Raw genomic sequence first — 16,316 nt, 5'->3', positions numbered from 1 at the left:
CGATGGAGTTGACAGTGAGATGGGGAGTATAAACCAATTTGAAAGAATAGTTTCAATAGAATGTTTTGATATTCTCTGTGAAATATGTGTAGATATGTGTATTAAGAATAATTGGTAAAAGTAATCATTTATCATGTAGTTAATGAACTGAGCTAAACTGTTGTTCTGATCTGTTCTTTCGAGGTTATCATGAAAAGTGACAGACGGTATCTTAATGCATGGAAGAGATAATTGGACCGAATGGTGTGTGTACCTCAAAACCCCCTCTAACTGGCTGAAGAAGAGTGACAAAGGCGTTGAAGAAGGCCTTCCGAACCACTTCTACCGAGAGAAAAGAACCAAGCCAGAAATTGGTGTACAGTCTCAGATCTAAGCTATCAACTGCTTTCATGTTTCTCTCATACTGTGATGAGTCCACTTGGAGTGATCATGAAGAAAGATCTGTTCTAACATTTTCTTATGATGCTGGTATATTGGTTGACGAATGGACAAGACATGAGTGGTAAAGATGAGACATTGAAATTGGGACATTATCATGGGCCGTCCACTTTGAACTGTAAAGCTATCTGAAGAAAAACGAAAGAGACGCCAGAAGATGCCGTGCCTGAGGGGGGGGGGGGGGGGGGGTTGGTCAACTGTGCCATTAAATTGGTTATACTTTTGTGGTATCAGGTATCAGGCTGAGGTCTACAGCATGTAAATTGTAGTAATTTAGATTAAGAATGCATTAAGATACTGATCTGCATTATAATCATGATTAAAAAAGTTAAATGGGAATTATGGGATAATTATACTGAATGAAAGTAAATCTGCTAATATTGATGTGTGTTAAATTGAGGTTTTTACTTTGAGTGATGAGATAAATATGAATCACTGAGGAATGCTATTCTAAATATTGGTTGGATAAATAGTTGGGTTGTTACTTATGATTTGGAATATAAATGATTTCAATGACCTATTCTCTATTCCTAAGTATATTTCTGAGCATGAGGACTTAGAGGGATGTCTGTCCTATATGTTGTGAGGAGGCCTGTGTTTCGACACTGGTTCTCGTGTAACTTAAAGAGCATCTATATGTTATGTTTTTATTTTCCTCAAATGGATTTTTCTGTGTTATTAAACATGTGCAAGTTTGTCTTGTAGAGTAAAGGTTGTAAACTCAGTTTCAGAAGGGAGGAAGCTTACATATAAGCTAAGGTATTTGACATTGAGGGGATTTGAGTATGTAATTAATATTCTGATTCTTTAGAAGGGACAATGTCCCTTGAGAGGGGAATGTTGGGGAATAATCAGAATTGGTTGGTAACATAGGTAAGATGTTTTATATTCATCATATGTTATTTTTGTATAATACTGTGGCGGGGTTGCAGTATCTGTTCTGTCAAGACTAAGTTGCTTGGGCCAGAGAGAGCGGAGAGGTCAAGCGTGTATCTCTTGGCTCAACAATGTCTGTGTGCCAGTCAGGGTGTCTCTGTGATCTTGTCAAGATAGGATGGATTTGATATATGCCTGTTGATATGGAGGATTGGTTTATGGTTCTGAGTTTGAGAAAGGAGACAAAGCTGAACGATGAATTATGCCGAAGCTGTCTTATCCTGTGTGTGTCTTTGCTATAAAGGACCTCAGTTGAAATGTGGAAGGGACTCTCAGAGAATTCATTGATAGACACTGAATTGATCTGAGAGTCACAGGGTTGTGATAGAGCTCATATAATTAAAGATGGACTTTGATAACTTACTCTGACTTGTGTGTGTGGTTTGATCTCATGATTTGTTAAATAGAGGACATTTCCACGACAGGACCAACTCCATATTAATGCCCATATTTTGTAATGAGACTTTTGACGAGCAGGTGTTCACATAATTTTGGTCATGTAGTGTGTCTCTTAACTTTTTCACACACACACACACACACACACACACACAGGCTTTATGACTGGAGCCTATTGCCACTTTGATGACTTATAATTGGCTAACAACAAGCTACATGCACCACACTCCTCTTGTGAAAAGCAAGAGCAGCAGCATACATGATAAAATGTCTCTCTACTGCAGCCGTTATGTTTGGATCTGTAAGGGCCCTTCCGGACTAGTCCGTTAAAATGACACATACCCGAGACCCGTGACAATCACCTCAGCTCTGACCCAGACCCGTTACATTATTTACAATTCTGGATCGGGAACCGCTCATGTCCTGGATTGTGTCTTGGGTATTCGTGTACAGGTGGATCTGTGAAGACCTCCAGTGTGTATAAATCGAAGACTATTAATAAGCTCTGAAACATCCAATCAGTCCTCTCTAACCAGTGACACGGACAATGATTCCAGATCAGATCCCTGAACAATGAAGCTACCTTAGTTCGGTCCTGACATAAAGGACAACTCTGTACAGAGGTCGCATTACCGTTTAGAAATATGCATTTTCTGCCTTTTATACCATTTCACTTGCGTTTTATGTTTACAGTGTTTGCATCAATAGAGCGATCAGGGGAGTGCAACTAGTTTCTCTTCACACACAATAAATTAATGAAAATTAATGACACACATTTGGCACACACATCAAATGAAAATAGAAGTGCAACACTATTTAGCCAGCAGCCACACATAGGTACACTAGCTTACAGGGGGGAAAACGATGCATGGCCATCCGAGTAGTCATGTTTATCATAGAATAATGTAGTCAGCTACTTTTCCTAATGTTTCGCTTGGAGTTCCTCTTGCATTTTAGCTACCCGGAGTAAAGTGTGCATTCGCATCACCCCTGCTGTACCCATCACAATCCACTTCATTTTTCACCATACATGTGTCAACACACACCCGTCAACAAATCACATTCGTTCATCTCGCATGCGCACCCACACAGACACTATCAGGAGGATGAGGTAAACAGTGAACACTCCTCTCGCTCTCTCATCCCCACAGTTTAATTATGGCATAGCTATGCTCCGCATAAACAACAGAGGCCTAACATCATTAACAGTGAATAAATCACAGTCATATATCACCTCTAAACAGCTTCCCTAATAAGAGGCAACCAACACTTGAGGAAATAAATGAAACTTCTCCAATGTAATCCGAGGAGTTGGCTTGGCTAAAGTAAGAAGAGAAGAGGAACCGTTCTACAGAGAGAGAATAGCCTGAGTTCTGAGTCCTGGTCCCCTGGAAGTTAATTAGTTCGTTATTGTTTTATCTGTTCTAGAGCCAGTAGAACAGAGGAACAGCTGTTATAGCTAGGGAAGGAAAACAGAGAGCGGGAGTGAATGATTAGTGTTTCAGTACTACGGAGCCACTCTTTCTGCAATATAGAACATTATTTTACTCCGTTGCACACCCAGGGAGGAGGGAAGCACCTGCTTTCAGCTAGGAACACATCTAGAAGACTTGTTGTGGGCAACTAAGTACAGTTAACATGATTAGGCCTGCAGTTGAAACAGCAGGAAAGTGACTTGGTTGAGGGTGAATTAAGTCAGCGGTTGAAAGCGTTTGCCATAAAAAGTACTCTACCAGAACCAAATCAAATTCAGTGGTAAGGTAACTCATTAATCCTGTTTGCGAGAAGTCAGACTATAATATGCTAAAGAAGAGGCAAGTGTTAGCAGGACTGTTTGTTTAGTGGAGTTTTGTAGGGAGGTTAGCACTCCGGCAGACGCCGACTGGCAGCGCACGGCCTGCTAGGTAGATTTGGGTAGTGGGAGCACAGTTGGAGGTCAGGGATCAGGGAAAAGACAAGCGATGCTGCTGAGCTACATTCTGCTGAGCTCCACACTTCTCCCTGACTTCTGCTCTCCTCCATCCCATGATTACATCTACGCCGTGGCCCTCTCCCTTCCCTCATTCTCTCTCCCTCTATCTATCCATCTCTCCCGCCCTCTTTGTCCCTCATCTCTCTCCTCTTTTTCCCTCTCTTTCTTTACTTAGATCTCTCTTTCTTCATCCACCTCTACCCCTCCCCCTCCCTTCTCCTCCATTTTCAGGGTTCTTGCCTGTCTGAATGGGTTCTCCGCTGAGCTTTTTCTACCACTTGACCAGACCTCCAGTACTCTGACAGCATGCACCCTGAAAGATAGGTCCTCTAAATCATTTCCCATGACATACCAACAGCGTGTCTTTTTGCGTCTGTGACTGAGCTCCGACGTTGTCCTTATCATGTTTCAGTGTCAGGCAAAGTTGATTGCATAAGGATATTGATAGACACACCACAACAAGCCTTCTTAGCTTCAGAGAAAACTGTGCATCATATACTCGTGTGTGTGTGTGTACTCTATATCCCAGGATGACAGTTGAGTGTGACTCTGCCTGTATGCTAGGCTATCAGTTCCTTCTCTCTGTGCTCCTAGTGATTGCATTTGTCACAGCAGCAGGAACACGTCATTCGGTGCATCCATCTTTGCGCCACTTCAATCACACACAGGGCTGCAGCACTGAGGACTATGATCTACATTCTAAACCCTCGACCAGCAACTCGCGTCCATGATCAAAGTAGAATCCAGCTATGAAGAACTCCTTCTTCATACTCTCACTTACAAAACTCTTCAAAACATAACAAACAAATATAATTTGTTGATGCCAATGAATGGATGCATATTTGAGATGATTTTACGGTAAACAATATAGCAATATGCATAGTGCTGCTAAGACGGTAGAGGAGAGCCAAGCTCTATGGGCCTGTGTGAATCAATAGGTTGTGTGTCGGTGGATTGAGAGGTCTGGAGGAGATGAGAGGAGCTCAGAGGAGAGGCAGAGAGAACAGAGGGGTGACTGCAGGTTAAATCCTCACGGCAGAGACTTGATGTCAGATCAACACGAAGCTCAGCAATGGACATGTAATCACATGCACGTACGCACAGTCATACACACACACGCACAAACTCGCGCGCACACACACACGGAATAATAGTAACAATACCTTCTAACACAGGAAAGATAATTATTTTCTTCATAGACACACTCAACTTCTTTTTCTGTAATTCTATTCATACTACTGCCTCAACAATCGAACCATGGGAGTCTTACAGGTACATGATTCAGAGTGCCGGAACCGTGCGGTTTCTCTCCTTCGTTTGCATAAATAAACTCACCTTCAGCAACTTCCGTGCTGATGAGCCCTGAATGCATTCTGTATTCACACAGAACAGAGAGAGAGAGAGAGAGAGAGATCAGAGGAAACATTTCCAAACCTTATGGAGAGAGAGAGAAACATCTGGGTTTTTTTTCTCTTCTCTTTTTAGGGGCTAGATCAGCTTTAATATTGCAGATAGATTGTAGCTTCCGGTGAACGTTAGCGTGACGGTAGAAATCACACGCTTTCGTGTCACGATAACAAAACGTGGTTTAATACGGCGTCGCTAATTAGAGCGAAGCTCCTGATTGTTGCTATAACAAACACTACGCCCGGCGACGGTTCTGCCTTTTGGCTCCTGAGTGGAGGGGATTCAGTTCATTTCATAATGAGGGGAGCAGGGCCAGCCAGGGGACGTTCCACAGACTAGAGACGGCTCTGTATTAGGTACCGAGTCAAAGGGGGGAATCCCGGGGCCTCAGAGAGACGATCGATAATAGGTTAGGGAGAGCTCAGCATCCAGATCAGAACTAAGTGGCTAGAGCGTTAAGTCACCTGGTGTCCCATGTCCCGAATCAGTCAGACACACTAGCACTGGGGACGATAAACCAAAGTTCTGATGCCGACCACACCGATCGGCTATCGCAAGCATTTTGCTGACATCGTCCATTACGATAGGTAGCCTTGAAATGAAATACGTTTGGTGATATGGTTGATAGTTAATGGGACAACTGATGGCTACAACCACCAAACTAGTAGCAGTAGTTTAAAGGATAATACATATATTCATTAAATGTGGTGCACATTTTAAGCATTGTTCCATTTATCGTATCAATTCAGGGAATGTATTGCGATACAGATTTTTGTCCATATTGCCCAGCTCTAACACACACACACACACACATACAGACAGACACACCTTCACCACAAGAGTCATCTCACGCCACACTACCTAATCACCTAACGGTCCGACTGATGGAGCAGACCATCATAGCTACTGGACAGAAACCTCCATAGCGGTCTGCATCTCCCGACACTTCTGGAAAACGGTGTCTCTCTCACTGACCAATGTCACCTGTAACATCAACTCAAGTAGAAAATGAAAAGTGACTATAGAAGGATGTCATTAGCCACAGTAGGCTAAATGCATGAGAAACGACCTCCCCTTTTGGCTTAAACCAGGGTGGAAGTTGACCGTTTCCTCCTCCTCGTTTATCTAGAGCACACCCAGTGCACTACCGCCTCAGCGCATTCATTTGAATTGTAAACACACTCATCTCCATATACCTGGAGCTGTTTTAAGGGCCTGGGAGATATGGTGGTGGGGCGGGCCGCGACGGAGCAGGGGAACACGGGGCATCGCAGGACTCTCTGCTTAAAAGTAGGATTACAAATGCAGATAGCCCTTGCCTCGTATAGACAATTTCCATTGGTACATATCCTCCATTATGCACTGCACAAGGACGCCATCTTCCTGTTCTTGACAAACTCCTCGTAGCATATGACATGTTACTACCCACACATCTAAGATCAACACGCATCTATCAACCCTGTTCTTAAAAAGCACAAAACAAAACGTGCGAGCTCGACCACCACGACAGCACAGGTCAGGCAGCTGATGACAGACAGCCGTGACCCCAACGCAGTATACCGCACGGTGAGTGAACACGTTGGCATGATCGACTGATCCCTGAACGCTACGGTGAGTGAACACGTTGGCATGATTGACTGATCCCTGAACGCTACGGTGAGTGAACACGTTGGCATGATCGACTGATCCCTAAAAGCTACGGTGAGTGAACACGTTGGCATGATCGACTGATCCCTAAACGCTACGGTGAGTGAACACGTTGGCATGATCGACTGATCCCTAAACGCTACGGTGAGTGAACACGTTGGCATGATTGACTGATCCCTAAACGCTACGGTGAGTGAACACGTTGGCATGATCGACTGATCCCTAAACACTACGGTGAGTGAACACGTTGGCATCGACTCCTTTCTAAGGCTCCAATACTGCCCAGGCCATCCATCCACGGGGAGTGTGTTTCCAGAGAGAAGAGAGGGGGACGAGCTGCATCAGTCTGTCAAACATAAACAAATTCCAGAGAGGGGGAGAGAGAAGAGAGAGAGAAGAGAGAGGGAGAGAGAAGAGAGAGGGAGAGAGAAGAGAGAGGGGAGAGAGAGAAGAGAGAGGGATAGAGAAGAGAGGGAGAGAGAAGGGGAAAGGAAACAGGAAAGGAACAGAGAAAAGGAGAACACGGGGGGGTATTTGTGTGTGTGATCTGACACCCACTGCTGTAATAGTCTCACATCAGACAGCAGTCTCGGTCTTTTAGAGAAACACAGCCCCACACAGAGGAGGAGAGGATGGAGAGATGTGTATTACTGGTGCAATAGTCTCACATCAGACATCAGCCTCGGTCTTTTAGAGAAACACAGCCCCACACAGAGGAGGAGAGATGTGTATTACTGCTGCAATAGTCTCACATCAGACATCAGCCTCGGTCTTTTAGAGAAACACAGCCCCACACAGAGGAGGAGAGGATGGAGAGATGTGTATTACTGCTGCCGTGTGGAGAGGAGATTAGGCCCTGAGAGAGAAGGGAGGACAAAGAGGAGATGAGGGACCGCCCTGGCTTTCCAACACACACACGCGCGCACACACACGCGGAAGGAAAGAAGGAAGCACGCACAGTCCCACACACTGTTAGGCTAACATGCAAACCCCGGTCTCAGTCAGAAGTGAAAAACGTACTCTTCATATTCAGTTACAACCCTATACCCTCTTCACCTTAAAACAATAACTCCAAACACTGTAGCCTATATTGTAGATGTACTGCCCAGGTACAAAGGAATGAACGTCTGAGTGGCATACGATGTTCTTGTCAAACCCGTACAAAAGTAGCATGGCTGACGCGTCAGCAGATCAACGTCTTTCCTTCCAGCTATCATCCTGGCATATCAACTATCATACAACTCTCTGTCCTTGGATTTACCAAGCCTGAATGACCTCTTTTAGCTTACAGAATCTGAGCCAATCATATGATCTCAAACATACTCAACTGCCTCAGCGGGCGTATAAAAAGGCAAAGTTCAGTTGTACCATCTGAACTCAAGTGAACATTCTTTGAAATACTCTGTGGAAGTATGACAGGAATATAGTCTAAAGTCAGATATTCAATGAGAGGGTACAGAGGGTAGCCCTCCACCCTTCCACTTCTCCTCCCCCGTAATCATACAGGCCGTTAATAACAGAGAGAGAGGAAGCAAGGAACTGCTACAGGGAGGACAGGACCCATTGGCTCCCACTTCCTCTCTGGTCTGAGCTGTATGGATAAGATGGTACTGTGGACAGATTATATCATGTTAGAATATGGCTAGGCAACCCTGTTCCCGGAGTGCTGCAGGTACTGTAGGATTTTTTTTCTCGACTCGGCACCAAACCTGACCAGCTGAGCTAACTGATCAGTTCAGTGATTGCCTAAATCCAACACACCTGGTCTTCCAGGTCAGTTCAATCAAAAACATGGAGTGCCTGTGGCACTGCAGCACCAGGGTTGCCTAACCATGTATTAAAAGAACCAGGGTGGTTGCTTTGACCCGAGACGGGTCGTTCACCAGAATGTGTTAGTGATTCGTCAGGGATATATCAGGGCCTATTGGAGGAGGTTGAACATTCACTCCTCCGCTAAATTGTGCAGGGACTGGTCAGAGCCTAGACTACGCTCTCTGCTATAAAGGTTACTGCACTGTATGGACCTAGCTCTACACAGAGGCAGAGAAAAGGGAAAGTTCTTGAGGAATCATGCCGAACTGTTCTCTCTCTCTCCACCCCTGTTGATTTGAGAGGCAAGTGAGAGGTGGTGGAGGGTCCAGGCAGGGCTGTGCTCTCTCGCTCTCTCTATTCCCCTCGGTTCTCGCTCTATTCCGTCTCCCTTTCTTCTCTCTCTTTCTCTGCCCAGTGTCTGTGCTTTTCGCTCTACTCTGCTCTCTTTCCTTTGCTGTCTGTTTGAAGGAGATAAAGGCAGGTGAGCTGGCAGTGTTTGGGCTGAAGGGCAGGCAGGGAGAGACTGAAGGACGGACCTGAGCCGCTGACAGAGCAGGCGAGTCACAGGGTAGGACGGGACGAAGCATTAATGCAATCAGACACTGGGGTGAGATCAGCATGACTCCCCCTCCTCTCCTCACCCCTCCCCTCCTCTCAGTGCCTGGTGGTCAAATGGGCTGTATCAGCTAAGGTACCAGGTAATACAAGACTCTGGTGTAAGTCCGTATAACACAACAAATCAGATCCGTTTCTGTATCATCATCATCATCATTAGGTGGAGATCAGTTTCTCATATCACACATTTTATCAGCAATTTTATCAGCATCCCCGCAAAGGACAATGCAAGGTGAGGTCAGTTCACCATTACACCGTTAACACGTAAAGCACCTTGAAAAGCCCTACAAATGCAGCATCATTAGTATCTAATATAATCACAGGGGTAATTAGAGAATACCTCTTCATATAGCGTACAGTCTGGGCAGGGACTGTGGTTGTTGTTCCAGCATGATGTGGCTATTCAGCTGTATGTCCACAATGTGTCTTTGCTCAAGTTCATGGCATCACGAGTCAGGGCCAGTTTAGTTTCCGCTCACACACACACCCCCTCCACGCCCTCCTTCCCCTCCCGTCTTTCTCTGTCGCGTCCAGTCTCTCCCCCGTGCCCACAGACGTTATGTCAGGCAGGGCTGGCAGGCTGGTCGGGTTCTGTCATGTCCCTGTGGCGCTAGGCTAGCTCCTTCCTTTCTGTCACCTGACAGAGCAGAGCAGAGCCATATGGCTGAGAAGCCAGAGGAGAGCCAGAGGAGAGCCAGAGGTGTGCTCCAGGAGCATGTCTGAACATCAGGGCCCCGGGCCACCAAGTAGCACCAATCTGGGCAGGCCATCTCTCAGTGGTACACCTCCAGCCCTGGCTCACACACACCTTAACACATCCGTGAGTGTGGTGGGGGAAACACTACGCAGTGGTCGATAGGATCAAATACAACCTGGCTGGTGAACCACGAGGAAGAGACTAAGGCTGCCATGTGTCTCTGAAGGAAGGGAATGTAGCAAGGCCACTGATCTCTCTCTTTGCCACAGCTGTTGCATCTGAGGCCTTCTTCTCTTCCCTTTCCTCCACCGGCTCCCTGTCCTCTACCTTTCTGTTCCCCTTTTTCTCTCTTTGGTCTTTCTTGTACCCGGCTGTTCTCTGCTCTCTGAAAGGTGTAGTCTTTTCAAGGTGTAAATTCCAGTGTTGAATGGTGGTTAGGTGGTTATTTTCAAGTCACTCTGGGGGTTTGTAGGACTGTTGTTACACTGTGCTATTTTCCCAAAACGACCCCCTTGGAGCCATGTCCTGTGTCAGGTTTAATCAGCTTGCAGAGAGCTGGCAGAGTGGTGCTGTTTTACATCTCCCTTGGAGCAGCCCTAATGGATCTCGTTACACAGAGGTGGAAATCAATCCGCACCAACTCATGCTCACACATAAACACATCTATACTCACACTTTTATTTCGGCAGGCTTCTTATTTGAACATTCCTCGATTTAATTAACCCTGGGCAGTCAGTCCAGCATGACTGCCATTTCCCTCTCACGGCCTCCACTTGGCTCTTCGGAAGAGCAGTCAACTGTTTTCATTTCAACAACCAGGGCTTGACATTGAACTTTTTTTTTTTGCCACTTGTCCTTGGACAAGTAGGACATCTTTTTTTGGACTTTTCCCGAAAGCTAAAGTCACAAAACAAAAAAAGGTCCGTAACACCATCGGCCAAAAGAGTGACTGAAAATGAGTGAAGTACATAGGAGGGATGTGAAATCATTTTCTGTGCTTGCCCATAGACCACGTGTCAAACTGGTTCCACGGTTGGGCCGAGTGTCTGCGGGTTTTGGCTCGTCCGTTATACTTGATTGATAAATTAAGGTCACTGATTAGTAAGGAACTCCCCTGCCTGGTTGTCTAAGTCTTGATTGAAAGGAAAAAACTATAACCAGTAGACACTAGGCCCTCCATGGGATGTTTGACACCCTGCCATAAACAGCCCCCCCCCCCCCCCCTAGTGGCCATCCAAAATAATGTACAAACAATTTGATTACATTTTTTATTTGATAAAATCTCTCTCTCTGTCCTCAGCTGTAGCCTAAGTTTTTGACTCCTCATTGGATTTTTCAATCTTGGTATTTTTTGCTCAATTTCACTTCTTGTGGCCTAAAATATTTGTCATTCAAAAATAAATCTGTGAATGAGAATAGCGTAGACTCCGACTTTCATAATCATTCCCATTTAAAAGCTGCAACTTTAGGACATTAAAACACTAGAAAAGTTTGGAAAATACTCCTCATAACTTTAATTTGTCTTAATGCGTTTCTGATATTTTAGTTAGCAGGATTAGGATTTTGGCTGTTTGGTTCGCAATAGCAAAGATTTTGAGGGGGGGGGCTCGCATGCATCATTTCTGTTCTATAATGCTTTTCTCAACTAGGTTTGTTCAAATTTCACATTTGATTTTTCTATACTGCTATTGTTTCTTCTCTCTCATTATTACCATAGGCCTTCAATGTTTTGGGGTTATTCAAAAACAACACTTTCTGAGATACCGTAGAACTCTGTTAGATTCATTCATTGCTTGATCATGAATAAGTGTGGCAGGGGAAATCTAGCATGAATTAAACTGAAAGAGTGGCTTGATAGGCCACGTCATATTCATATCAAAACGAGATTCTCCGACCGGATAGTTTGTGCTGCTTTGGTGAGACTGAGCTCTGTCTACATTGTTCTCTTGCTTTGTATAAATAAAACGTATTAATTGAAATGTGTTATAGCAAATAGGAATATAGGCAATTTACTCAGAACGTAAACTGTGCCCTGCGGCTCTGCCTGATCCAATTCTGATCGGAGTAATCGTTTGATATTGTGATTTTTCTACTGAAATGTATATTCCGGTAACTATCTTTGAGTTTAAATGTATTTGGCTAAGGTGTATGTAAACTTGGGTTTTATGCAGGGCTCATCTGAGAAAGACACGTTGGTCTCAGCATGACACCGTGTTGATTAAAAAAATAAATAAAAAATGTTTGAGATTATTTAAATATTTGGATAAATACTATGTATGAGTATTTTAAAATATATCCCAATACTTTCCAAATGTATGTCCTAATACATTCCCATATTCAAACACAAAATAAAAATACTTCCTTTCAAATGGTAATTAAAATACCCTAAATAGTATTTGAACCCAGGTCTGACACATACACGCAAGCCAACAGAGGATTTCAAGAGGAAGACAAATCTTACTCATTTCTCTCCCCTCACACCTAATGTACTGTGCTCTCTCTCTCTCTTTGTCTGTGTCTTTTACTCTCCCCTATGTTGTACACTTTCCCTCAGTCTCGATCATTAGTCTGCTGCAGGAGACAACACACTGACATGAAAGCAGAACAAAATGACACATTCCACTGACAAGAGATCCAATCAAACCATCACAACAACTCATACAACAGGAGAAGTGTTCACCCAAAACTGTCTCGCTCTGCTCTCATGTCCCTATAGCCCTTTCAAACTACTACATGGTAGTACCCAGCGTTCTCCCCTACTTCCACATCCCATTTGAATGTGAGGCGCAAGACATTTAGCCAGACCACCCCCCCCCCCCCCCCCCCCCGGATTAGAGATAAATATAGTTCAATGTGACACGAGTGGGACTCTGGAGTCTGACAATGTGAAGGTTGGTCAAGAACAAGCCCATTTGATAAGGGCTTCTGTTCGGTATTCATGACGAGGACAGAGAGAAACACCGTCAGAGACTAATGGTAATGAGAAACATTTGATAAGGGCTTCTGTTCGGTATTCATGACGAGGACAGAGAGAAACACCGTCAGAGACTAATGGTAATGAGAAACATTTGATAAGGGCTTCTGTTCGGTATTCATGACGAGGACAGAGAGAAACACCGTCAGAGACGAATGGTAATGAGAAACATTTGATAAGGGCTTCTGTTCGGTATTCATGACGAGGACAGAGAGAAACACCGTCAGAGACTAATGAGAAACATTTGATAAGGGCTTCAATTCGGTATTCATGACGAGGACAGAGAGAAACACAGTCAGAGACTAATGGTAATGAGAAACATTTGAATGACAAAGCATGGACATTACGTGGACATCAGACATTTTTAACCACAGTCAATAATCTGTGTCCCAAATGGCATGCTATTCCCTATTTAGTGTGCTACTTTTGACCAGGATCCATAGGGGGCATCATTAGGGCTCTGGTCAAAAGTATTGCACTATATAGAGAATAAGGTGCCAGATTAATTACCACACAGGGACTCTTAGAAGGTAAGAGACTCATTCCCGGGAGAAAACCTTGGTCTCTAATTACAATGAGTGCAGAAACGACAGATTTTGCTTAGTGTTGATTCAAACCTATATGGAGACGTACGTGTGTGTGTGTGTGTGTGTGTGTGTGTGTGTGTGTGTGTGTGTGTGTGTGTGTGTGTGTGTGTGTGTGTGTGTGTGTGTGTGTGTGTAAATCAAATTGTCACATGCGCTGAAGACAACAGGTGTAGACCTTACCGTGAAATGCTTACTTTACAAGCCCTTAACCAACAATGTAGTTCAAGAAGAGTTAAGAAAATATTTACCAAATAAATTCAAGTAAAAAAATATAATAATAAAAACTAAACCCCAAAAGAAAAACGAGGCTATATACAGGGGATAACCGAGTCAGTGTGCGGGGGTACAGGTTAGTCCAGGTACTTGTACATGTAGGTAGGGGTGAAGTGACTTTGCATAGATAAGAAACAGCAAGTAGCAGCAGTGTACAAAACAAAATGGGGGGAGGTGGTGTCAATGTAAATAGTCCAGTGGCCATTTGATTAATTGTTCAGCAGTCTTATGGTTTGGGGGTAAAAGCTGTTGAGGAGCCTTTCGGTACCAGACCTGGCGCTACGGTACCGCTTGCCGTGCGGTAGCAGAGACAAGTATAAGTGTGTGTTTAAGTGTACGCGTGTGTCTATAGGGTTCAAACCTTTAAAGAGCCAGGTGTGGAGTTAATGAGCGATATGTTAAAATTGGGAAAAACATATTACAAATACATGGTAGTCATTTATCAGATGTTCTTATCTATAGAGACTTACAGGTGCAGTTCGGGTTTCAGTGCCTTGCTCAAGGGCACAGACAGATTTTTATCTAGTCGGCTCAGGAATTCGAACCGGGGACCTTTTGGTTACTGGCCCAACGCTCTTAACCGCTAAGCTAATTTCACAGTAATAAAATGTATATATATCTTGCAAAGTATGGTTCATTTATCATTATAAACTAGGTGGTTCGAGCCCTGAATGCTGATTGGCTGAAAGACGTGGTATATCAGAAAAACATGTATCCAAGCACTCCGCATTGCGTCGTGCCTAAGAACAGCCCTTAGCCGTGGTATATTGGCCATACACCACACCCACCTCGGGCCTTATTGCTGAAGTATTTACAGGTCATTTAAGGTAGACGTGTACTGTAGGATCAAGGAAATGGAGATATCAACTCAACGCCGGAAACTCTAAATGATAAAGAGAGAAAGAAGTGTAGTTCTCAAGGAGGACTGGTAAAGTTCAATCTCTGTCTCCTCCTGACTCCAGAGAGAGTAAATCTAACCTGCGACCTAAAGACATTTATCTTGTCCAAAAAGACCAACTCAATTTCCCTCCCTGCATACATTTGGTTGTTAAATATAGCCAAGTCCAAACTGAGCAGAGACATCAGAAAGAAAGAAAAAATAAGACCGTTTTGGAATACAAATGCCTGGGTCTGGGGCGAGGGTGTACAGATGGGGGCGTGAGCTGGATCTGGCAGTAGGGTATAGAGCTCGGTCTCAGGTTGAACCTGGGTCTGGGGATAGGGTGTACAGATGGGGCGTGGGCTGGATCTGGCAGTAGGGTATAGAGCTCTGTCTCAGGTTGAACCTGGGTCTGGGGATAGGGTGTACAGATGGGGCGTGGGCTGGATCTGGCAGCAGGGTATAGAGCTCGGTCTCAGGTTGAACCTGGGTCTGGGGATAGGGTGTACAGATGGGGCGTGGGCTGGATCTGGCAGTAGGGTATAGAGCTCAGTCTCAGGTTGAACCTGGGTCTGGGGATAGGGTGTACAGATGGGGCGTGGGCTGGATCTGGCAGTAGGGTATAGAGCTCGGTCTCAGGTTGAACCTGGGTCTGGGGATAGGGTGTACAGATGGGGCGTGGGCTGGATCTGGCAGTAGGGTATAGAGCTCGGTCTCAGGTTGAACCTGGGTCTAGAACTGGGCTGACTGTCTCTGTCCTGTAAGATGTCCACTAAATCCTGATTATACCTCTCTAATGTAAAGAAAGTACGGGACTAGATCTGAGTCTAGGTCCAGTCCCGGTCTGGCTTTGTGCTGTGCAGGGGCCAGCCTTATCCTGCTCTGTCAGGAAATGGAGGGAGGAGAGGATGGCCAGTGAATTCTGATTACACCTCTGTCATTTAAAGTAATGAGAGGAGCTCATGCTCTGGTGGCTCCTTGCTTCCCCCGGCGGACCAGACGCCAGCCAGCCACCGTTCTGTTAAAGGCCACACTGACCCGCCACTGATTGGGGGATGACACACAGCAGTCAGGGTGTGTGTGTGTGCCCGCGATCACTCTGACAGATGGACAGACTAATCGTCATTCTGACAGAAAGAGAGATATGGTCAGACAGATGGACACAGAGAGAGAGAGAGAGAGAGAGGGAGAGAGAGAAAGAGAAGAGAGAGAAAGAGAAAGAGAAGAGAAGGGAGGAGAGAGAGAAGGAGAGAAGGAGAGAGAGAGAAGGAGAGGAGATGAAAAGAGAGAGAGAGAGAGAGAGAGAGAAGGGAGAGAGAGAGAAGGAGAGAGAGGGAAGGAGAGAGAGAGAAGGGAGAGAGAGAGAAGGAGAGAGGAGAGAAAGGAGAGAGAGAGAGGAGAGAGAGAGAGGGATAGAGATGAGAGAGAGAAGGAGAGAGAGAAGGAGAGGAGAGAGAAGGAGAGAGAGAGAAGGAGAGAGAGAGAAGGAGAGAGGGAGGTAGGAGAGAGGAGAGAAGAAGAGAGAGAAGGAGAGAGAGAGAGAGAGAGAAGGAGAGAGAGAGAAGGAAGAGAAGGAGAGAGAGAGAGAGAGAGAGAAGGAGAGAGAGAGAAGGAGAGAGAGAGAGAGAGAAGGAGAGAGAGAGGAGAGAGAGAAGAGAGAGAGAGAGAGAGAGAAGGAGAGA

At 45.0% G+C, this 16,316-nt stretch overlaps 1 protein-coding gene across 1 annotated transcript in view; it reads right to left on the bottom strand.

The window, feature by feature from the left end:
- LOC109864391 (TBC1 domain family member 22B-like) overlaps window positions 1-16,316 on the bottom strand; it is a 170,981-nt gene that overhangs the window by 54,004 nt on the left and 100,661 nt on the right. Inside the window, exons 12-13 of the mRNA XM_031798280.1 lie at window positions 15,144-15,286; window positions 14,984-15,046 (exon numbers count right to left, since the gene is read on the bottom strand). Coding sequence (XP_031654140.1) covers window positions 14,984-15,046; window positions 15,144-15,286 — 206 coding nt within the window. The remainder of the gene's footprint in view (window positions 1-14,983; window positions 15,047-15,143; window positions 15,287-16,316) is intronic.

Source organism: Oncorhynchus kisutch, linkage group LG19, assembly GCF_002021735.2.
Source record: "Oncorhynchus kisutch isolate 150728-3 linkage group LG19, Okis_V2, whole genome shotgun sequence".
In the NCBI taxonomy this organism is placed as follows: Eukaryota; Metazoa; Chordata; class Actinopteri; order Salmoniformes; family Salmonidae; genus Oncorhynchus; species Oncorhynchus kisutch.
Note: the sequence above shows the minus strand (reverse complement) of the source record. Positions and strands in the feature narration are given on the sequence as shown.